The following is a 25,000-nucleotide window of genomic DNA, read 5'->3' as shown; positions in this document are numbered from 1 at the left end:
TTTTGTGGTTATGTCCGAACCACTTTTTTTTTCCCCTTTTACAGAGTCAGGGCTGCGTACAAACACCGGACCTTTATCCTTCATCCTGAAGTAAGAGGCAGTGCCTTTAAATGTTATTTACTATCAATAAAATTAAATTATTAACCGTGATGTATTATTTTAACTGTCTGAGACCCCCAAATAATAATAACGAATTGATGAAAACGTGGGCAGCAGGTAGATGTCGCAGTCACACTGCTCCAGGGGCCTAGAGGTTGTGGGTTTGATTCCCGCTTTGGGTGACTGTCTGTGAGGAGTGTGGTGTGTTCTCCCTGTGTCTGCGTGGGTTTCCTCCGGGTGACTGTCTGTGAGGAGTGTGGTGTGTTCTCTCTGTGTCTGCGTGGGTTTCCTCCGGGTGACTGTCTGTGAGGAGTGTGGTGTGTTCTCCCTGTGTCTGTGTTGGTTTCCTCCGGGTGACTGTCTGTGAGGAGTGTGGTGTGTTCTCCCTGTGTCTGTGTTGGTTTCCTCCGGGTGCTCCGGTTTCCTCCCAGAGTCCAAAAAAACACACGTTGGTAGGTGGATTGGCGACTCAAAAGTGTCCGTAGGTGTGAGTGTGTGAGTGAATGTGAGTGTGTCTGTGTTGCCCTGTGAAGGACTGGCGCCCCCTCCAGGGTGTATTCCCGCATTGCGCCCAATGATTCCAGGTTCCAGGCTCTGGACCCACCGCGACCCTGAACTGGATAAGGGTTACAGATAATGAATATATGAATGATGAAAACATGATGGAGTATCTTCCAAGTGTTTGAAACCCAAACTGAACGACTGACAGGCCATTTCAGGGACTAAATGCATGCAGTTCCAGACTCTTAGAGGTCACTGTGGCTGATACCCTGACTATGTTTTAATATTTAAAGCAAGGTTTCGAAATATCTAAAATGTCAAAACATTGCACACATTTTTCCAGAAAAAAAAAGACCTGTGCAATCCATCAGAAAGTGTTTTTATCTACAGACTGTAGCTGGAATAAGTGATCACAGATTGTGTGTGTACTGAATCTACTTAGCAGTGTTTACTGACCCTGGGCCTGTTGATGATGCTCTGCACCAGAAACACCACAGGGTTCCCAGCTTTACGGATGGCCTCTACAGCTTCTTCATGACTGGCGTCTCGAAGATCTACACCATCCACCTGAAACAAACAATACACACAGCATTCACATCTAATTCAATTCTTAGACGATGCCTAATCCTAACCCAAGCCAGTTGTGTGTGTGTGTGTGTGTGTGTGTGTTACCTGTACGATTCTGTCTCCAGTTTTCAGCGTTCCATTGTGTCCTGCAGGACTGTCTTCAAGGATGTGTTTGATGAAAATTCCCCGCATCACTTCTCCGTTGCTGAGGCGACTGCCCATGCCCCGTCCTCCCACGATGCTGATGCCTAAAGACTTTCCTGCCTCTCTGTAGAGCTCCACTCTACACACACCACACACATCCATTGCAATCTGTCATTAGATTTTGTATTATTTTGGAGAATATATTCATAGATTTTGGTCTGTACCCTGTGTGCCTGGAACTTATAATATCTTATTCTCCTGTGTGTGTGTGTGTGTGTGTGTGTGTGTGTGTGTGTGTGTGTGTGTGTGTGTGTGTTCATGTTTGGGTACTCACTTTCTCGGTTGGTTCCAGTTGCTAAAAGCAGCTGTCTGCAATTCACTCTCTTCTCCTTCTCCATCCTCCCTCTCAGGAAGCTCCGCTACAGTCCTGCACCACACAGTCACAGCCACACACACAGCACACAGTCACTGCCTTCACTTCTGTGCTCTGTACGTCCACTGTTCACATCAATAGGAACATCCACCTTGTACTTTCACTCACTGCCCACTTTATGAGCCGTAATTCATAAGAGTCTAGACAACAAGGGCTCTAACTGTCCACCAGCGAGGTGAAGCTACAAGAGGGGCTTCCATTAAAGTGGTGAGGCAGTGAACACAGCTCTCACATCTTTTCTGAAGTTGCTACTCCACTGGAATACATTCCCAGCATTAATTTATTTTCGTCTTATCACAGCACTCTGCTCTTTCGCAAAGCTCTAATGATGTGCATGTCTTTACCTCGGGGTGCTAGACACATCCACGGAAAAGAGCTCATCCTCGGCTTGCTTACTGGCTCTGTATTCCTCTAAATACTCCGCCGGTACGTAGGTGATGCTGTAAAACACACAAGCACACAAAAACAAGCATACACACACACTTCTAATGAGCTGAAGGTACTACCTTTCATTTTTACTCCACCCATTAGATGTGTCATCATCAAGGTTGCAAAAAAAAAACAAAAGCCACAGCGAACCGTTCCAGAAATACGTCCAGAAAATGGCGCTGGCATTGTTTAAAAGACAAAGCGAAGAGCCTATTATAGCATCCCATTAACTTCCACTGACACAGGGTGAATTAGAGTAGACAATGTATTTGAGATGAAATTCTAAGCTTGTAAACTAATTAGTATTCAGGGACCTGGTTGTTTTTCTGGAGAGCAGGCTTAGATTTAATGAGTTCCGATGTAATGTTTTCTGCCTATCACAGCCCAAGGTGAAATTGCTAATAAAGCCTTGCAATACTTTGCAACACCACAGCAAAATATATCTGATGTCTTTTTTTTTTTTTCACCGCTCCATCTCCGTAAAACGCCTGTTCCGAAGAATCCAGACATGCTTTTTCCTCCTCAAGGAGAATCCGATGTCAAGCCAAATTTGAGCAAACATCACCCGAGTTTGTCAGTCCGTAGGTCGAGAGAGACACTTTGGAAAGAGGATTTGGTTCAGCGTTTAAATCAAATCAAAGCGGTTCATTTTCATCGTAAGTGAAGATGACAGATCTAATGGAAGTGAATCAAATCTCATTCAGATGGTTCAGTTCGGCAAGCAACCAGTGGTCAAGACAAATGGACTGAATCACAGCGGAATCAAACAGCGGAATCAAACAGCAGTGATTCAGATCGTTTTGTTTTGCCAAAAGACAAATGCACTGATTATGAGAGTCAAGTCAGCGGGCATGCTATTGAGTGACAAACAGAGGTCTCTGACAGTAATGAGACAGTAATGAGGGCTGTGTGTGTGTGTGTTAGTGATGTAAGAAAGTTAGTGAGACAACTCTGGTTAGAGCGAGAGTTAGAACAAAGTGGTGATTGTTTTTTTCGGTGCATGAAGGAGTTACCCAGATATGAGCAGTATATTCACAAACCTAAACATTGTAAAGAACCCTTAAACGTCTAGATGCATTACCATACAGTTATTATCACATCTATATTATGAAAACACCCTGTTCTTCTTTATTATGGCTGTAACTGTAGATAAGTCAGAGGTATTCAAACGTTTCCCTCCTGAGACCCTTGCTGCCGATCGTTTAAGAATCTGGGCTCCGTCCTCGGCTTAAAGATAAGTGTCAAGATGCAAAGCTACATTCTTAAAAAAAGGTTTCTTCAAGGGATCTTCAGTTAAGACAGTGGTTCTAGTTAGAACCATGTGTTCTATACAGAACTATAATGATTGTGATAGGACAGGAACATAACAACTGTGAACTGGTGGCAATGTGTAAGACAACTGATAGAGAAACACATCTACACCGACAAGGGAACACTGAAACAAACCGACTATACAGGGGTCCTCAACTTACGACTTTGATACTTTGATTTTCGGTGTAAGTCGGAACATACGTAGATACTGTACGTAAATAACATACTGTAAGCACTGATCCTATCCTAACACCTACCCTCCTCGGTCCCGAGCCGCGTAACTTCCGTGTATTCTTCCGCCGCGCCGCGCACACCAAACACGGAGTTCACTTTACGACGTTTACGACGCAAAACCACTTACGTCAAAACAAGGCTTTATACAGTAAATGGGAGATGTGTCGTAACCACGAAACATCGTAACTCAGGACTGACGTAACCCGAGGACCCTGTATATACAGAGCACTGACAAGGAACACCTGGGGACAATAACGAGAGGGCAGGACTACAAAGGAGACACTGATGAGAGGGCGGAGCTAAGGCGGGACTAGGGCAGAGACAAGAACAACAACCAGAGCCATGTGCTACATGAGCACACGGTGAGGAAAACAGACAGGACGTTACATCTATAATGTTCTTCAGCTGGAACTACATGTAACATCCTACCTTTCTTTAATAGAGTAATTCCTAAGCTGGGATTTAGCGTAAGTAAATTTCACTCGGATGTGGACGTGAACAATACATGTGCTGTACGTAAGAAACACTTGTAAATGATATATTTTGTCACCTACAGGCCCCGTCTAATACATGTAAATAATACAAAAAACCTTTTAATTTACACATTTTTCACAGTTTTCCTAGATTTTCCCTCAATATCCGCAATATAGAGGCCATAATCCCCCTTGAAAAAACCCACGAATCCATGAAAGATGAACCGCAAAGTAGCGAGGGATTACTGTAGCACCAAAAACAGTTCTACAACTGTGAGGAAATCCAGCTTGTTACAACAGAAGAACGCTTTTTTGGTGCTACACAGAGCCATATACAGCACATTCTCTACAACCCTGAACATTTAGTTCACCATGCAGCAAGTTCTGTTCCGAATACATGACTCTATGTAGAACCACTGCCTTTACAAAAGAACCCTTAAAGAACCCTCTTTTTTAAGAGCATATGAATAAAATCCATATAAAACTTTCAGGTAAAATCAAATGTGTTCAAGAATTTTCTGTGAATTATTAACTGGCAAAAAAAAAAAAATTAATTAAACAGTGTAAAATGATAAGAGCTTCTCTTATCACACACTCCTGCTCTGGGGGGCTTTATCTCCTCATCGTGGGGTCCATCAGCAGCTGAAAATCACTTGAAGCTCATGCAGACTCTATTATATAATAAATTAACCAGCATCACGGAATAAGTTGAAAATAAGTACATTTCAGAATATGAACATATAAAGAGTTGTCTTTTCCATGTAGGGGACGCCCCGCAGTTTGAATACCTCAGTTGAATGTTTATATATATATAATTTTATTAGGACACCAAAGGGTGGTTTCCCAGACAGGGATTAAGCCTAGTCCGAGGACTACTCAGCATTTTGTATTGTAATTTCCCATTAAAAGGAGGAAAAAAGTCCAAAACTAGGCTTAATCTCTATCTGGGAAACCACCTCTAAGTCCTAACTTTGGATTTTTGCCTCTTGTCAAATGCCTAATGTCTATGAGCACAGATGCTGATCTGCATATCTGGATAATCCTCAGCCTCCTCGACTTGCAGCCAGATGTACGCATACACAAACAGGAAAAAAATGAAATGGTACAGACAGTGCCAGTCAAACTCAGAGGAATCAGAATGGTGCGCTGTGTAGGAGTTAGAGATACTCACATATAAAAGGGGCAGAGCTCCTCTTCTGGAGCAACTGAAGATCTAAAAATGTTGAGATTTGTTTACGCACTGCTACTGACACAGGCGCTTCAGTTAGCAGCACTCAAGAAACTAAACGCTGTCCCCCGATTAAACCAATCCTCTCGCAAAGTCAAAGAGAGCCTTAAACGTTTCTTTTGCCTGAAGATCACCACTGGGCACTGATAAGCCAGAAGGGTTTGATAGGACACTGTATTTTAGAGTACACAGTAAATCAACACTATTAGTGCTAACTTAACACTGAGTGCTAACGCTAATAGTGTTGATTTAACACTGGTGAATTTACTGTGTAAGTAGCTGATATCAGGTCATTTTGCTGTTACACGAAACCATATCTAAGAGGGTCATTAGATTTATGCTGTCATATAAAAACTATTTTCACTTGTAGTTCTAACCCTTTACAGCATTTGAAAACACAAGCTGCTCTTAAATGAACAAGACAAACATATTTCATTTCATCAGCTTACTTTCCTGCTACTGTCCACTCATTTCCTGCTTCTGACTTTCACCAATGTCTTGTGGTGAATGTGCTCTGAGAGAACAACTGCAGCTTTAGTATTGTGAATAATTTGTTTAAAGGCTAAGCACCACTTAATGGACCTCCATGAATATTCCACATTATTGTAGTTACTGACAGATATAAGTATGAATTAAAATGAAAATAGCAGCTTAATTTGCTTTAAAACTGAAAATTTTATTAAATTGACGGAAAAACCCGAACTCGAACGCGACTGTGACGTCACTGGTGGACAACAGCTGAACAACGCCGCGGTAAAACACCGTTATGACCAACTGTTATGACAGTATCTAGCTAAATAACCAACATTATTCATGACAATAGCCTAGCAATAAGCTAAACTCAAATTTAGAGGTACCGTTATTCTTGTAAATGTGATCGAAGTCGAACTCGAATTCATCCGACACTATAAACCTCCGTAATGCAGCTACGTAGCCGAGTATAATCTGAGCACCGAGTTTAGCGAGTCAAGCTAACGTTAACTAACACCAACTAAAACAGGCGAAGTGAGTGTCCTTACCCTGTTTACCTCCATGTTACAGAGGCTCTTGAACACCTTTCGTTGGTGTCCTTACATGCCCATATTGTTGGAAAAGCGCCAGTGAAATGAGCTACAGATAACGGAGTGAGCGGATGGTCCTTTCCAAAGTGCCCGTTTAAAGTTGACAAATTTAGTCCATTTTCTGGATATTTTGGGATCTTTGGGCCATTTGTTCACAGATGTCCCACTGTACATTGAATGATTGCAGCCAAAAACAACACACCTTTTCGTCATTTTGCATTAAATTAAGTGCAGCTTCTAGAGTTGTTGTCCACCATCTACGTCACAGGCAAGACGCCTATTAGAGTTTCCGAACACCGTTGGGGGGGGGGGAGGCACAGTCTTTTAAACCTTATTCCTTCAATTAGTAAGAAATAACATGTTTTCTGACTATCAATAAACACAAGTTAGAAACTCAAATTCCACTGTATTTATTAGTTTGACTCTGTTATAGAGCTGCTGCTTAGACTTTAAAAATAGTTTTTCCCTCAGTTTTCTTCTGTTGGATTGTAAGTGTGTGCAGCTAAATTTGACTTATGTGACGTCAGGTCTGCCACAGAACCACTCAGAATTAGTGATACATTTACATTCAGCCTCTAAAGCCCTGCTGGGATTTGAGGAGAATCTCAGGAAGACAGTTGTAATGAAGCATTGTCCATGCCTCCCTCTAGAGTCACCTCATCACAAGTCACCTCTCATCCCTCGCCTGCTGCTGGGGCGTCCAAACCCAGGCTAGCGTCAGCCTCTGGGGTATTTTACAGAGGTTCTTGCTAGCAATATTGCCCGTCAGTAATGCTGCTTTGTTTAAGTTGCCTTTGCAATGCCACTGTCAATTATTCTTTGATTTAACCTGCTATCCCCAGCTCAGAGCCGATGTAGATCAAGATTTCAAACACCATTAAAACGCTTTACTATATGTATATCAACTATATTGCATATAACCCAGATGTAAATGCTTATTCTGTGGCACATCTTCAAGTTTAATACACGTTTTGTTAAATAAAAATGAGTGGAAGTGATATATATCAAATACAAAAAGAAACAGGACTACGTTCAGCAATTTTCCCTCTGGGATCAATAAAGTGTTTCTGAATCTGTTCATTTAAATCTTCCATACACTCATCCATATCTTTTGTATATCCTCATCTTACCCCATGTCAGGTCCAATAAGTGAGTGTCTGCGCAGCATGGCTCGAGCCTGCGCATTGGTCAGGTTCCCCGCGGGTTCCCCGTTGATGGCCAGTATGAGATCTCCAACCCCTAAACGTCCGTCTCTGCTTATAGACCCTCCGTGAATGATACTGCGGATCAGCATCCCCACTCCGTCCTTCACTGCACTCACAGTCATCCCTGTAACAGTGGAAACGGGAATCAGACTTCCAAAAAATGGTTCACTGGCTTCTACAGAAGTGGGAGTAGGTTTTTGTTTTATTTCTTTAAATTTCTCCGACAGCAATCTGTAAATAAAGTGCTCTGACAACACAGAACCATTCTGTCTCTATACGGGCTACAGATACAGTAAAATCCCTCAAACTACCTGCGTCACCCTGCACACACACTCACACACACACACACTCTGACTACATTGCATGCACTGTAAAAAATGTCTGTGAATTTTACGGTGGAAAACTGTAAAACCATGACAGTAAATGACTGTAAACTCTAAAAAGGTAACAATGAAATACCGTAAATACTTTTATCAGTCAAAATACAATTTTTTTACATCTCTTTACTGTAAAATATACATTATTTCACTGTTAAACACACAAACCATTAGGGGGCGGTACAAGTGTCCAAGGACTGGGAGGAGCTGAGACTCATTAGGGAGCTCCCAGCATGCTTTGCTTCTCCATATTTTCTGTGGTTTCTTTGTTTTTTTTCTGTCTTTGAGACTTACTGATTTTGGGTTGCGTTGGGGTGATCACTGTGTGTGTGTTTGTGTTTCTGTGGATGTTATGTCGAGACGTGTGTTGGTCAGGAAAGTTCACCATCAGCCTGTGTTCCGCTGTGGCACCCAGATACCGAACATTTCTTTAGTCTTTTCAGCAATATCTCCTTTTAAGAGCTGAATACAGGATGCAGTTTGGCTTTATCTAAATACGGCTATATCTCAGTCTCTTTCTCTAATTTGTCACACAATTTACACGTTAGTTTTACAGCAAAACAATGCTTCTTTGTTATTTTTATGTAAATACCATGTTTTTTACAGTGTGTATCTATTTTTTTAACAGAAATGTACTGTAAACAAAACAGTCCTTAAATGTAAAATGTATGATTTGCCAAAAAAGTGACCGTACATTTTACGGTGAAATTCTGGCGACCGCAGCTACCAGTATTTTACCGTAAATTTTACGGATTTTTTTTACAGTGTGTGTATTAATATGTGTGAGCACAGAGACGCCACACAAACACACACACGTGGTGCTGGAGGCTGGAAAAATGGTAGAGAAACAAATAAAGAAAAGAAGACTTGTGGGTGGCTACTGAAACTTGCTCTCGGTCTCTCTCTCTGTCTTTCAGACTAATACAGCTGTACCGTGCATGTGTTTTAGAGGAGTGGCTTCAGAAAGAGGGCTAAAAGTGATGGGATCTTTTATTTATTTATTTATTTATTGGTTTTAACTAAATCACCTCCCCTGATTTAAACCTATTTACTACAATTAAATACTCAACATTTTAATAATACACGCGATGACAAAGTTATTTTACACCCCAATATAAAAATGACAAACCTAAACTTGAGTTGCCCTTGACAACAGTGATGGTCCTCTCGAAATTGCTCCCTGGAGTCATTTCTGGTTGATCAGGTTCTTCTACCGTTTTGACCGTGGGGAAATCCTCTTCCTGTGGAGAGGCACAGTTTTGCAAAGAAACCGGCAAAACACAGGCACTACCACTCAAGGCAAGGACACACCGTCTGGAGAGAGGTGAAAACTACCTGCCAGGCTCTACAGTACCAGCATCTATCCACAGTTTCTAAAAGGAATGAGATTGGATAATAGTAGGAGAGGATTGCAGGATGGGAACAAAAAAAAAATCATATGCAGTGAAGACAGTGAGGACTGGATCTGTAGTTTTATCCTTGCACTTGTTCTTCTGTCCAATAGGATTTAATACACTGTACAAAAATGGCTTTCAAAAGTTTAGGGAGATATATTTATTCAGAGCATGTTCACATTAACGTGGGGAACTGGAGGCCACCAACCCACACACTGTGAAACATGTTCACTCAGTCAGTCCTCTGTGCGCTGCATACGTCAGGAAACACGGGATAAAACGAGCCGTTCTGATTCTGCCCTGCTTCTGACATCAAGTGCAGAGACTTTAGAATGGCCCCGCCCCCTCGTCTGAGTCTGTCCAATCACAGCGCAGGACCGGCGTTTATGTGAGAGCGCAAAGACGAGGTTAAACGCAGCAAAACAGACACAACGAGCGCGGAGAAATAAGAGCACTGAGTAAAAACGGAGAAGAAAGAGAACAGAGTGAAAACGGCTATAAACCAGAGCTTCTGCTCCTCGCTCCTCACTGCTGTGCGCTCGGTGTCAGGGTGAACAGCGATCGGCTCATTATCATTTAAAGGAACAGGGCTGTTTAGACAGAGGGAGAACGCTGCTGTGGTTTTGACCAAAGCAGGTCACAGACGTTTCATGACGACCGCAGAGCAGCGTTCCCTCATAGAAAAAGTTGGAGAGTATGTCCCCTTTATGTTTTTAAGGGCATTACTCTACCCAAGCATATTTAAGTCGGCACAGATCTTGTGTGTTATTGATCTACTCTGCATCATTTTGGGGTCAAGTGTCTGTCAGATGAGTGAAATGCTTGCACTGCAGAGCCCTTCAGTACCGCTCTCTCCTCTCTCTCCCAAAACAACACCACATGCATTATACATGCCCAGATAACAGATGAAAATATATATTTAATATATAACCCTTTACCTCCTCTACAGAAACCCCAGCGTAAATGCTTTTAGGAACTCGCAGCTCAGACCTGACTGGCCCCACCTCCGGGTATAGTGACTTTACAAGCTCTTCCTCTTTAGGACTGGTTCTAGATATTCCAGCTGTGGACATCAGCGAATCCACTGGCTCCATTTCGTCTAAGCCAAGGTCCAAGATCAGATCTGAGTGGGCGGAGCCAAGCCTTAAAGCCCCTCCCTCGAGCCTCAGAGAGGTTGCTTCCTCCTCGGGAGAGAACGGTTCGGTATCGTCTGTGATTCCCAACGCTGTCATGAAGGGATACTCCATGAACGGATCCAAGCACGTGTTCCTCTAGATGAGACAAACATCGCCACATGCACTACTTAGTACATCATTAAAGGGGGCCATATGGCAGAATATTATACTTGAAGTTATTTATACGATGTGTGCCTAAGCAGTGGTTATTTTATGAAGCATAAAATCACAGCGGTGAATATACCGCACTAGTAAAATTAGAATACGAAGCGGTTGTACGTGTTGTTGCCCCGTGGTTGGGACGAAGTACTGAAGGTACCCATGATATACTCAGAAAAGTGTACAGTGCGAAAAGTGTAATTTATCATTACAATAACAGTCTTATTACCCACTCCTACTCCATCATAAACTTTATGACCGCGATTACGACCAGAAAATATTCTGATCAGCACTTGGGCCAACGACCTAGCGAGCTTTGTTCACAAAAGCAATGGAGGATAAACGACAATAATAATCACACAGACCAAACACCCCCCCCCCCACCCCCTCGTGACTGTGGCTGGGCTTCAGACAGCTATAACACGGCTCCATCTCTCTAAATGATTCAGAGGGAGCCCGGTGCTGAATCTGAACCGCAACCGCACCCGCTAGGACCAATAAAAACTCAAATAAAATCAGAGCTGATGGGCCTTGCTGCAATACAGCCCCAAATGACGGCGTGGAGAGCCATTATACAGGAGACGAAACAGCGAGCTGAAGTGTTTCCCCTGAATGGGCGGTGGGAATGGACTACTTCAGCTAATGACACTCAGTGGGGCATTAGAGTTGTTTGGGTGCGGGAGAGCTAATTTATAGAAGGGACTTGGGAGGGGGGGGGGATTGCGGATGTACAAGCTGAAAAACGCGCTACGGGGGACCTAGCGGATGGCACAGAATTACTGGCCCGTGACTCTGTGGGGAGAGGGGATGGCCTACTATCGCAAAAACATGTAGACACTGAAAATCAGAAGAACAGAATTAGCAGTGTTCCAAAGCAATAGCTCGGCTGAAGACGTAATGTCCACGTTCCTTTCCTCGTCCTAAACGTAGTCCATTGGCGACATTCATTTTTATAGAAAACAGTACGTGAGAGTGAGGACAGCACGTCTTGCTCCAAAATAAGGGGAAATGCAGGAAACTGAACTGAAACAATGTTTTTTGGGGGGGTTTTTTATTAAGAATTTAAACTTTTTCCAAAAGAGGTTTTTGTTTATTTTATACTTTTTATACATTTTCACACTTAAATCTCTTTTGATGTTGGCTTTAAATCCTGCTTTTATTGATGAACAGAGCTGTGAGTTTCCTCTGTGTGAAATCATATAAAGTCTTGTTGGTTTTAATGGATGGACATTGACGTAGCTATAAGACACTATTTAGACTTTATGAGGTTTGGATATTTAAGCCACTGGAGAGCAATTAATTTGAACTGAATGCCCCTGCTCTAAACTATCGCGTTAAAGCCCAACTTAGATTATATTATACTTTAGAAACTAAGCTAAAGAAAGGGGAACTCTCTTCATAATGAAACACCTTCTAAAGCAGTTTGCGATTACCACAGCTCCGTAACCGTGAGCGGCTTTAATTACCTGTGGCGTGGAGGACTGCATGGTCATTTGATAGTTCAGATCAGCGCTGCAGGTGCTACCGTGGAGGGCGATAATTGATGCTTGAAAAGTGTCATCTTCTTCATCCACGTAGTGCCGATCAAACATCTTCTCGTCCGGCAGCTCAGCATCACTAGAGTCGATCTGGAATACGTTTACTGCGTGTTATAATCAGATCTGATCCTGAGGGAGTCAAAGTTTCAGTACGTTCTCACACAGTCTAAAGTAAATTGAGAGTTTCTGAGTTATAATGATGATTTATTTTTATGCTATGCCATGACAAATGAGTTGCATACAAGTTTAAAGGGGACATATTATGAAAAAATGATTGTGTGCATTAAATTCTGAAATCTGGAGTCCACTAACTCATATACTGCGAAACAAGACCACTCATTCTGTATGCAGTGTGCTGCCTAAGACATGGGACATGTGATAAAAATGATGTGAAGTACAGAGACTTTAGGATCGCTCCGCCCCCTCCTCTGAGTCTGTCCAATCACAGCGCTGGACCCGTGTTTATGTGAGAGCGCAAAGATGAGGTTAAACGCAGCAAAACAGCCACGAGCGCGGAGAGATAAGAGCACTGAGTAAAAACGGAGAAGAAAGAGAACAGAGTGAAAACGGCTAAAAACCAGAGCTTCTGCTCCTCGCTCCTCACTGCTGTGCGCTCGGGGTCGGGGTGAACAGCGAGCGGTTCATTATCATTTAAAGGAACAGGTGCTGAAAGCGGGCGTTCTGAACAGGGCTGTTTACACAGGGGGAGAACACTGCTGTGGGGCTCGTGGGGTTTGGACCAAAGCAGGTCACAGACGCTTCACTAAGAAACAGAACTGCGCTCCACTGTGGAATAAGTGTAGAATATGTCTCCTTCAAAATGTGTTTTCTCTTGGTGTTTAGCACCTTGCACTAGTAACTTGCTCCAAATATCATTAACTCATAAACCAAAACATTTATTATTCCTTTGTAGGAATACGTCTCATTACAGACTGACCAGTGCCGGCTCAGCACGGAATATCACTTCTTCTTCCTCCTCCTCATCCTCATCTCTCTCCTTCTGCACCAGAGCCGAGAATATAGAGGAGGAAGAGGCATCGTCCTCCTCTCTCTGCAAAAACAGTGCAGTGGAAGTTTTCTGAATGTTCAAGACCACAGTTACAAGAGCGGTTAGCTTAGCATTGGATTGGGTTTGATACGGTTGGTTTGATTAATCGTCACTCTCCGACTGAGCGAGTTAGTAGTGCAAGGTGTGTTAGCACAGTTCTAATTGTAATTATGATCAGTAGCAGCTGGATTTGATTTAGATTTGATTTGAAACATCTGGGGGGTTATTACATGCAGTGATTTTGTTGGGGGAATGAGGAGACGAGGAGAAAATTAATATGCATACTGCAAGTCCTTCTCATACTTTCTGCATCCTTGGGTCTCTTCAAGGGTTATGAAATTCAATTTCAGTTAAAGTGGGTACAAGAAAGAAAAAAATGACAAGGGAAACATTCAACAAACTGCAAATGAGATAAAACAGAGGGAGGAAGAGAAGAGAAAATATAAAAACAGTAAAGAGAGAGAGAGAGAGAGAGAGAGAGAGAGAGAGAGAGAACATACAGAAAAGGATGAATTTGACAGAGGCAGAGAGAGAGAGGGAGAGAGAAAGATGGAAGAGAGAAAGATGGAAGAGAGAAAGATGGAAGAGAGAGAGAGAGAGAGAGAGAGAGAGAGAGGGAGAGAGAGAAAGATGGAAGAGCGAGAGAGAGAGAAAGAGAGAGAGAGAGAGAGTAAGAGAGCGAGAGAAAGAGAGAGAGAGTGAGGAGAAAAAACATACAGAAAAGGATGAATTGGACAGATGCAGAGAGAGAGAGAGGGAGAGGGAGTGAGAGAGAGAGAGAGAGAGAGAGAGAGAGAGAGAGAAAGAGATGAGGGAGAGAGAGAGAGAGAGAGAGAGAGAGAGATAGAGAGATGAGAGAGGAGAAAAAACACAGAAAAGGATGAATTGGACAGATGCAGAGAGAGAGAGAGGGAGAGAGAGAGAAAGAGAGATGAGAGAGAGAGAGAGAGAGAGAGAGAGAGGGAGAGAGAGAGAAAGAGAGAAAGAGAGTAAGAGAGAGGAGAGAAAACATCCAGAAAAGGATGATTTGGACAAACGCAGAGAGAGAGAGAGATAGGATGGGTAGGGCAGGACAGAGGATGGATAGGACTGAGAGAGAGACTGAGAGAAAAATAGTAAAAGAAGGGGAGAATAAAACTTTAGACACAGGAAAAGACAATGAGACACAGAAAGATATATAAGAGAGAAAACGGTAAACAGGAAAGCGAGAGAGAGAGAGAGAGAGAGAGAGAGAGAGAGAGAGAGAGAGAGAGAGAGAGAGAAGATGTAGAGGACAGACAGAGACAAAATCTAGTAAATGAAAGAAGAGAGAGAAAAGTAAGAGATAGTGTGAGATAAAGAAAGACAGAAAGACACACACACATTGCGCTGGAAAAATACCCACAATGCAAAAGTGTGATGCGATTCACCAGCGGTACAAGCCGCCAGGAGATGAAAAGCTGCAGATAAACCAGCCCCTGTCAGATATCCCAGATTTAAATCTTCCCCAGAAAATATTTAAAAGAGCATGTCATAAAAAAGAGTTAAAGTCAAGTGAAAAACATTTTCATCAGCTTTGAAAACTTCTTCAGACATAAGCGGGGCTTTGCTTACGGCATGAAATATTTAACGAACCTGTGGAGGAATCAGGTTACAGCACGGGCTTCAACAGCAGACAGAAACATGCAGAAATAAACGCTTACGAACAAGGATAAACAAAACACCACACTCTCATCGTTGTTAGTTTTCAGAAACTCGTATAGGTCAGTGTTCTTACGGGCAGTGGCTTGGCCACTCCGATGCGGACCGTGCCGAGTTTGGCCCCCTTCAGAGCCTGCACAGCCTCCTCCAGACTCCCGCTCTCCAGGTTGGTGTTGTTTACGTACATCAGACGATCTCCCGGCAACAGGCGTCCATCCAGCTCCGCCACACCCCCAGGCACCAGCGACCGGATTACTATCACTGTCTTAGCTGGGTCCACAGGGTCCTGCACATGCACACACACAGAGGAACATCACATCATTCATTTGAAAACAGGTTTGGAAATAAGAGCGCTGAATAAAAACTGAAAAGAAAGACAATGTGCACTTAGGGTCGGGGTGAACAGCGAGCGGCTCATTATCATTTAAAGGAACAGGTGCTGAAAGCGGGCGTTCTGAACAGGGCTGTTTACACAGGGGGAGAACACTGCTGTGGGGCTCGTGGGGTTTGGACCAAAGCAGGTCACAGACGTTTCATCGCTCCCTTGTGGAATACGCATAAGGCATCTACACATTTTAACATAATTCTCTCTGTCCCCAATCCCTGGGGTGGAACCATTAGTTTCAGTGGATGTCACACCGCAACAGATCCTATTCATTGCCAATGGGAGTCGTTGGCTCAGTCAGCCACAGTCACGGGTCTGATGCTACATTCAAGTGAAGTCAGTTTTATCGGAAAAAACGTGTAATAATATACATCCATCCATCCATTATCTGTAATGGGTCCAGAGCCTACCTGGAATCATTGGGCGCAAGGTGGGAATACACCCTGGAGGGGGCGCCAGTCCTTCACAGGGCAACACACACACTCACACCTACGGACACTTTTGAGTCTCCAATCCACCTACCAACGTGTGTTTTTGAACTGTGGGAGGAAACCGGAGCACCCGGAGGAAACCTACGCAGACACAGGGAGAACACACCACACTCCTCACAGACAGTCACCCGGAGGAAACCCACGCAGACACAGAGAGAACACACCACACTCCTCACAGACAGTCACCCGGAGGAAACCCACGCAGACACGGAGAACACACCAACTCCTCACAGACAGTCACCCGGAGGAAACCCACGCAGACACAGAGAAAACACACCACACTCCTCACAGACAGTCACCCGGAGGAAACCCACGCAGACACAGGGAGAACACACCACACTCCTCAAAGACAGTCACCCGGAGGAAACCCACGCAGACACAGAGAGAACACACCACACTCCTCACAGACAGTCACCCGGAGGAAACCCACGCGGACACAGGGAGAACACACCACACTCCTCACAGACAGTCACCCGGAGGAAACCCGTGCAGACACAGGGAGAACACACCACACTCCTCACAGACAGTCACCCGGAGGAAACCCACACAGACACAGAGAGAACACACCACACTCCTCACAGACAGTCACCCGGAGGAAACCCACACAGACACAGAGAGAACACACCACACTCCTCACAGACAGTCACCTGGAGCGGGAACCGAACCCACAACCTCCAGGCCCCTGGATTTGTGTGACTGCGACACTACCCGCTGTGCCACCGTGCCGCCCAATAATAATGTAATATTTTAATTAACTCTAAGAGCAATGTCGTTTTTGAACATCTACAATGAACACACATGTTGTTTTCCAATATGTTTATTCCAAAAACACCCGCAGAAAGACTAAAATCAACATGACATCTTGGGAGCAGTCATGTTTTTTTTTGTTTTTTTAAACTTCCCACAAATAAACACATGAACGGGACCAAGACCGAGTGGGTCATCGGAGGAATCTACCACCCGACTTGCACTTGAATGCAGCATAATTAACAAATCAATCCAACCATGTGACATGTCCACAATGCAATGTGTCATTCCATATTCAAAATGCATGGGATTTGACTCAGACGAAGCAGGGAGCGCCTTTATAGCACTCACATGTAGCCAGCTGAAGTGTGGGTATGTGTTCACATCCGTTGCTGCACCAGAGCGTTGTAAATGCGTAAGTCAGTAACCTGTGTTTTTAGGAGTATATATATGAGGCATAAACTGTGTGTGCTATTTTCATGCACTAATAGTGTGCAGAATGCATCCTCAACCATGGTCCTGAGTCCATTCTGCCTCCCTTACCTGGTAGTCCAGGATACTGAAGCCTAGACCTCGTTCTCCTTTCACCAGCTCGATGTCCTGAATCTCAGACTCCCACATCGCCAACGGAGCTCCTGCTGTCTCCTCGGTCGCATGGTCTCTCAGGCTGTTCTCTGATTCGCCAGGTACAACAAAGTCCTCATCATCAACACCTAGAACCTTCAGGCAAAGCCCAAAAAATCACTGTCAAATCTTCACAGGAATAACATGCATCAGAGCTGAAAACAAGGTACTGCATTAATCCTGAGGTCTTAAAAGTACCTGCTGGTTCCTAGGGCCTTTCAGCTTGAGTCTAAAAAATAAAACCCTAAAGTTTATGCTGTTTGACTGTCTCTCTGCGTTCGTTTTTGTCAGACCGAGCGTCTCTGCAGTGGAGTAAGGATTATATCTGTCCACCTGAATAACATAATCTGACATAATCCAGACGAGGGCAAATCTGACAGCTCTTTGACTGGCACGCTTTTTAGATGGGAATAAACAAACCAGGAGTGTGCTTTAAATAAAAAGTATTCACTCATTTAAAGCCTCTACAGGGAATTCCTTTGACACCCAGACAAAAAAAGAAAAACTGGACTGTTTTAACTACACCAAGCTCTGATAAATCTCAAATTTGATTTCTGGAAGTTATTAAAAGCTCTACGCAAATCAGGTTTCAGTGATTCATTTATTTATTCATCCTCTGTAAGATCTTCATCCTGAATGAGGACCGTGGTGGGTCCAGAGTCTACCCACAATCACTGAACCGAGCACACACTCACCCAGTCACTCACACACACACACACACACACACACACACACAGTTTCACAGAGTAACCCAGTCACTCACACACTCACTCACACACACACACACACACCTGTGGACAGTTTCACACAGTAACCCAGTCACTCACACACTCACTGACTCACACACACACATACACACACACACACATACACACACACACACACACACACACCTGTGGACAGTTTCACACAGTAACCCAGTCACTCACACACACACACACACACACACACACACACATACATACACACACACACACACACACACCTGTGGACAGTTTCACACACTCACCCAGTCACTCACACTCACACACCTGGGGACTGTTTAAAACACTCACCCAGTCACTCACACACTCACACCTGTGGACAGTTTCACACACTCACCCAGTCTCACACACACTCACACCTGTGGACAGTTTCACACACTCACCCAGTCACACACACACACACTCACACCTGTGGACAGTTTCACACAGTCACCCAGTCACTCACACACTCACACCTGTGGACAGTTTCACACACTCACCCAGTCTCACACACACTCACACCTGTGGACAGTTTCACACACTCACCCAGTCACACACACACACACTCACACCTGTGGACAGTTTCACACAGTCACCCAGTCACTCACACACTCACACCTGTGGACAGTTTCACACACTCACCCAGTCACTCACACACTCACACCTGTGGACAGTTTCACACACTCACCCAGTCACACACACACACTCACACCTGTGGACAGTTTCACACACTCACCCAGTCACACACACACACTCACACCTGTGGACAGTTTCACACACTCACCCAGTTACTCACTCTCTCACACCTGTGGACAGTTTCACACAGTCACCCAGTCACTCACACACTCACACCTGTGGACAGTTTCACACACTCACCCAGTCACTCACACACTCACACCTGTGGACAGTTTCACACACTCACCCAGTCACTCACACCTGTGGACAGTTTCACACACTCACCCAGTCACTCACACACTCACACCTGTGGACAGTTTCACACACTCACCCAGTCACTCACACACTCACACCTGTGGACAGTTTCACACACTCACCCACACTCTAAAAAGAACCAACTTAATTGAATTACTCGTTACCAATTGAAGCAATTCAATTAAGTTGGTTCAACTCTTCTCTTTTTAGAGTGCAGTCACTCACACACTCACACCTGTGGACAGTTTCACACAGTCACCCAGTCACTCACACACTCACACCTGTGGACAGTTTCACACACTCACCCAGTCACTCACACACTCACACCTGTGGACAGTGTCACACACTCACCCAGTCACTCACACACTCACACCTGTGGACAGTGTCACACACTCACCCAGTCACTCACACACTCACACCTGTGGACAGTTTCACACAGTCACCCAGTCACTCACACACTCACACCTGTGGACAGTTTCACACACTCACCCAGTCACTCACACACTCACACCTGTGGACAGTTTCACACACTCACCCAGTCACTCACACACTCACAACTGTGGACAGTGTCACGCAGTCACCCAGTCACTCACTCACTCACACACACCTGTGGACAGTTTTACGCACTCACCCAGTCACACACACACACACACACACACACACACCTGTGGACAGTTTCACACTGTCACCCAGTCATTCACTCACTCACACACACCTGTGGACAGTTTTACACACTCACTCAGTCACTCACACACACACACACACACACCTGTGGACAGTTTCACAGTCACCCAGTCACTCACACACACACACACACACACACACACAAACACACACACACACACACACACACACAAACACACACACACACACACACACACAAACACACACACACACACACACACAGTCACCCAGTCATTTACCCACTCACACACAACAGTGGAAAGTTTTACACACTCACCCAGTCACTCACACACACACACACACACACACACGGTCACAGAGACAGCACCTGGAGGACAAAAGTGCTGCCCTTCTCCCACTGATTGCAACGTTTATGATTTGGTCAAAAACAATCAGATATCTACACGATTAATTATTCCTCGTCGTACCATTTCTGTGGACTCTGTAGGCAGCTCCTCCAGTACTGATTGGCCAGTTAGGTCATCAGTTGGTGGTAAGGGGGCAGGCCTACAGCAGGCCATATGCACGCACACGGGCAGCTCTTTCAGGATGCTCACCACCTCTTTATGGGTCTCACCTCTTAGACAAATACCATTCACCTATATTTACACACACATTCATACATGCACAGAAACAACAGTGATTTAAAAGGACGTCTGTGACAGTGTACGGGTCAAACTAAGTCCTTATGGTTAATGAGATTAGAGTAAGGGTTGGGTTAGGCTTAGATACAGCTAATAACATATAAACAATACATATAGAACATGTAGCTATTAGAGATGTAAACATTTAACCCATTAACCTCTAGCAGCTCATCTCCACTGTAGAGTTTCCCAGATCGTCCAACAGGTCCCTCAGGTAAAACAGAGCGAATGTAGTGATGTCCAGCACTCGCATCCAAACTGATTCCCAGACCACTGCTTTCAGTGAACTTCTCTACCTGTACGACCTAGACACACACACACACACACACACACACACACACACACAGAAACATAACATCTTTAACCTTCTAAAAGTGACACATTCTGACAATGTTCCACAGCAGTGAGGAGCGAGGAGCAGAAGCTCTGGTTTTTAGCCGTTTTTACTCAGTTCTCTTTCTTCTCCATTTTTTGGAGATCCGAGGTATTGTAACAACAGAAAACATAGTTTAGTATCTGGAACGTCTCTGGAAGTAAGATATTGGTTTAAACGCTGGCCACAGGGGATCTGCGAGCATCACCAGAGGTCCGAGGTCAGTTTGACATTGCTGTAAACTCGGGGCTGAACACCAGGTCAGGTGGAACCTGCTCAGGGGCCACCGATGCAGGGGACGTCTCTGGAGACGCTGTCCGTTAATATCTGGAGCCAAAAGGACAAGCGCAACGAATTGGACTCAGTCTGGGACCCCAGGGTCCTCTTTAGCCACTGTTACAGTAGCTGACAAAGCCCGAGCGCACAGCAGTGAGGAGCGAGGAGCAGAAGCTCTACTCTCACTCTACGAAATTAGAATGGCTTGCTGTACGCCATGTTTTCAGACTCACATCCTGTTTCACAGTGTGTGAACAACTTAACTTTAACCTTATATTATTTTCATAGTCGTTACTTAGTAATTCATAGAGAACTCACTGCATTACATTATTAACAGAATAATTAACAGAATAATAAACCTGTAGATAAGGGGTTAACCTAATGCCTTTCCTCCCAGCAGAGCAAATCTAAAAATATTAAGATTCCTCATATCACTTGTGCTGCGGCGGAGCCTTTCACAGCACATCTGCCATGTCTGGCCCTGAGAGTGTGCTGTGTATAATTACTGCAGAAGATTACTATCTGCACAAGCATATCAATCACAGCAGCCCAGGCCCACACGCCCACACTGCGCACATCAAAACATCCATCACTGTACTTAATCAGCATGTTTGTCATTCATAAACTAAACTCTGACACTATCACATGTTGTGTTGTTTCATATCCAGCACCAGCTTTGAATGACTAACCACGACGTTAATGTCTCCCTAATGTGCACTGTTGAATTACAATGCTTGCGCCTGATTTAGAGTTTTCTGAGCTGTATTTCACATCACTATAATGTAATATATTCTATAATAAGCATTCTCACAACTCAGTGTCTTTGTTAGCTACTGCTTGGGTTGTGAATCACTCACAATGACTTCACTTCTGGGGCCAAGAGTATCCTGCCATTTCTTCGTCAGCTCCTCTTCCTCCTCTGGGCTAAGTTTGATGCCTGCAAGAGAGCAACAATGCATTGATGATAAAAACGACACTGAAATGAATGACCGGTCAAAAATTTACTATGGTTTTACTTAATAAAAGCAAAAATAGGCTAAATAATTATAAATAATAACCTTTGTCAAAGAGGGCTGAACTGGATCATATCAAAATTCTTAAGAGCCAGTCTCACTTTCCAAATATATTATTCATCAATTATTTATAACACCCGGAGGAAACCCACGCAGACACAGGGAGAACACACCACACTCCTCACAGACAGTCACCCGGAGGAAACCCACGCAGACACAGGGAGAACACACCACACTCCTCACAGAGAGTCACCCGGAGGAAACACACGCAGACACAGGGAGAACACACCACACTCCTCACAGACAGTCACCCGGAGGAAACCCACGCAGACACAGGGAGAACACACCACACTCCTCACAGAGAGTCACCCGGAGGAAACACACGCAGACACAGGGAGAACACACCACACTCCTCACAGACAGTCACCCGGAGGAAACCCACACGGACACAGGGAGAACACACCACACTCCTCACAGACAGTCACCCGGAGGAAACCCACACGGACACAGGGAGAACACACCACACTCCTCACAGACAGTCACCCGGAGGAAACCCACACGGACACAGGGAGAACACACCACACTCCTCACAGACAGTCACCCGGAGGAAACCCACACGGACACAGGGAGAACACACCACACTCCTCACAGACAGTCACCCGGAGGAAACCCACAAAGACACAGAGAGAACACACCATACTCCTCACAGACAGTCACCCGGAGGAAACCCACGCAGACACAGAGAGAACACACCACACTCCTCACAGACAGTCACCCGGAGGAAACCCACAAAGACACAGGGAGAACACACCATACTCCTCACAGACAGTCACCCGGAGGAAACCCACGCAGACACAGGGAGAACACACCACACTCCTCACAGACAGTCACCCGGAGGAAACCCACAAAGACACAGAGAGAACACACCATACTCCTTACAGACAGTCACCCGGAGGAAACCCACGCAGACACAGGGAGAACACACCACACTCCTCACAGACTTTGGATGTTCCTGCGTTACAGAATAAGTGTAGCACACTAAGTACCACCGGATACTCAATACAGAACACTAACTAAAGATTTGAGATGCAGGCTTGGAACCAAACGTTTGCTGGTTCAAGCCCCTGAACAGGCAGAAAACAATGTGTGCGAGAAGCAACAGAGCTGTCTCCTCCTTCAACATCACGACTGAAATGCTCTTCAGAAGAAACCTAACCCCCAACTGCTGCCCTCTCCCTGCTCCCTCTGCCTCTAGTGAATTACTGTGTGTGTGTTTGTTTGTGTATACGGTATATGGGTTAAAAGCTGTGCAATGACACTGTTAACTTTCCATTGGACAAGACATGATTACGCTTCTCTCAAATAAGTTTAATTCTCTGGGGATAAGTTTGATCTCTCAAACGCCACGAAGGTCTATGTAAGTAATTTTTTAAGAAGGAGAAATTCACAGGACATTAAGAACTGACAAATACAACATAATTACATGCTAAACACACCCAAATGACAAAAAGATAATGTCAAACACAATGGTCTGTTAACTCTTACCAGTCTTTCTGTCAGGTGTGCATGGAGGAATAGCAGCAGCTGTGTTTCTAGGACTTTCTGATGTATCCACATGAAAATTCTCTTCTGAAAATACATATATGTATGGAGATGAGCACAAATATACGACCGATACAAATCACACAACAGTCTCTGGCGTTCTCTCGGTCTTTCCCCTCTCTCTCCTTCTCTTTCTCACAAGACGAAGACACCCTGTTCTTTGCCTCATCTCAAGTGATGGGCTTGTTTTTTATTTTTTTTTTCTCTGCTGTTGTCCCTCAGTAATCACAGGCTTGTTAAAATGATGGGAAAGAGGGAGAGGTGAAGATGAAGGGATGAGTGAACGAGTGCTCTCCGGGTTGGGTGGAGAGCTTTGGCTGGGAGTCTAAATTTAGGACTATAATTATAGAAACACACACACACACACACACACACACATAAAGAGTGTTTGGGGATATAGGGTCATACATAACATACAGAACCAATCAGAGAGCACCTGTGATGTGTTTAATATCCTGTCATTAAGTCATTGTACCTCATAATACTACATTTTTTATTATTTAGTGTCCACCCTTTAGTACAGCTTCCGTTCTTCTGAATACCTATGTGCAATATTTTAAATTTTTTTCTGAGCACAACCCTTAGCTTTAATAAAACAAGAAATGCCAAACGCTGAGGGAGAGTCCGGTTTTTCCCCAGGCTCAGAGAGGACAAAGAAAAAAAACAACAACCCCCTTCCCTTTTCACAAACCCACATTAAAGAATTATGACTGTACTCTGAGGCAGCACTGAAAAGCTATAATTCTGCCCAGACCTTTCAGTGCCTCTCAATGACAGGCGTTATTATTACAGGTTTCGGTCCTTGGCAGATTATGATTGCTTCCTACGGCTCCAAGTTGTCAATACATCAACAACTGACCGACAATTAACTGTTACGGTTTCTGGTGGTTATATTTATCGTGGTTACCCTCAGTTGTGTCTATGGCAACGTGCTCCAGTCGTGAGTCTTGGGAAACACTTGGGACAGGATTATTTTCTGCGGTGATGGCTGTGACTGGTGGGGGCGTGTCCTCTGGCCTGAAGCCGCGGCGAATGAGTTTGAGCTGGACGGTTTGGCCTGTGTGCCTAAGCACCTCCACTGCTTCCTGATTGGTAAAGCCTTGTATATCCAAACCATCCACCTGCAGGGGGCAGACAAGAGCAACACAATATCTGTTAACGTTTATAAACACGTCAGCGTCACTGCTGGACTGGGTAGAGTTCACCGACCACAAACATCCCGCTGACTGCGTCCAGTGTACACTGACGAAGGACTAGAGGACGACCGACTCAAACTGACTACATCTACAAGGTGGACCCGTGGGGTAACACAGGGTTTAAAAACTCCAGCCGCAACTGCTGTGTCTGATCCACTCTACACCAGCACAACACACACTAACACACCACCACGTCAGTGTCACTGCAGCGCTGAGAATGATCCACCACCACATCA

At 44.5% G+C, this 25,000-nt stretch overlaps 1 protein-coding gene across 6 annotated transcripts in view; it reads right to left on the bottom strand.

Moving 5' to 3' along the window:
• Positions 1-25,000, bottom strand: part of LOC136674819 (multiple PDZ domain protein) — a 72,559-nt gene that overhangs the window by 20,802 nt on the left and 26,757 nt on the right. For 4 of the 6 annotated variants that reach the window (XM_066651069.1, XM_066651087.1, XM_066651096.1 and 1 more), the window contains exons 11-27: positions 24,476-24,689; positions 23,512-23,595; positions 21,811-21,890; positions 20,463-20,609; positions 20,089-20,259; positions 17,223-17,399; positions 15,133-15,342; positions 13,266-13,379; positions 12,257-12,418; positions 10,395-10,727; positions 9,192-9,303; positions 7,611-7,809; positions 5,363-5,404; positions 2,089-2,184; positions 1,646-1,738; positions 1,273-1,450; positions 1,057-1,167 (exon numbers count right to left, since the gene is read on the bottom strand). In XM_066651069.1, coding sequence (XP_066507166.1) covers positions 1,057-1,167; positions 1,273-1,450; positions 1,646-1,738; positions 2,089-2,184; positions 5,363-5,404; positions 7,611-7,809; positions 9,192-9,303; positions 10,395-10,727; positions 12,257-12,418; positions 13,266-13,379; positions 15,133-15,342; positions 17,223-17,399; positions 20,089-20,259; positions 20,463-20,609; positions 21,811-21,890; positions 23,512-23,595; positions 24,476-24,689 — 2,523 coding nt within the window. The remainder of the gene's footprint in view (positions 1-1,056; positions 1,168-1,272; positions 1,451-1,645; positions 1,739-2,088; positions 2,185-5,362; positions 5,405-7,610; positions 7,810-9,191; positions 9,304-10,394; positions 10,728-12,256; positions 12,419-13,265; positions 13,380-15,132; positions 15,343-17,222; positions 17,400-20,088; positions 20,260-20,462; positions 20,610-21,810; positions 21,891-23,511; positions 23,596-24,475; positions 24,690-25,000) is intronic. The other 2 variants (XM_066651078.1, XM_066651104.1) reach the window with 2 other exon arrangements.

The sequence above is a fragment of the Hoplias malabaricus genome, chromosome 2, assembly GCF_029633855.1.
Source record: "Hoplias malabaricus isolate fHopMal1 chromosome 2, fHopMal1.hap1, whole genome shotgun sequence".
NCBI lineage: Eukaryota > Metazoa > Chordata > Actinopteri > Characiformes > Erythrinidae > Hoplias > Hoplias malabaricus.
This window is presented reverse-complemented; position numbering and strand designations above follow the sequence as displayed.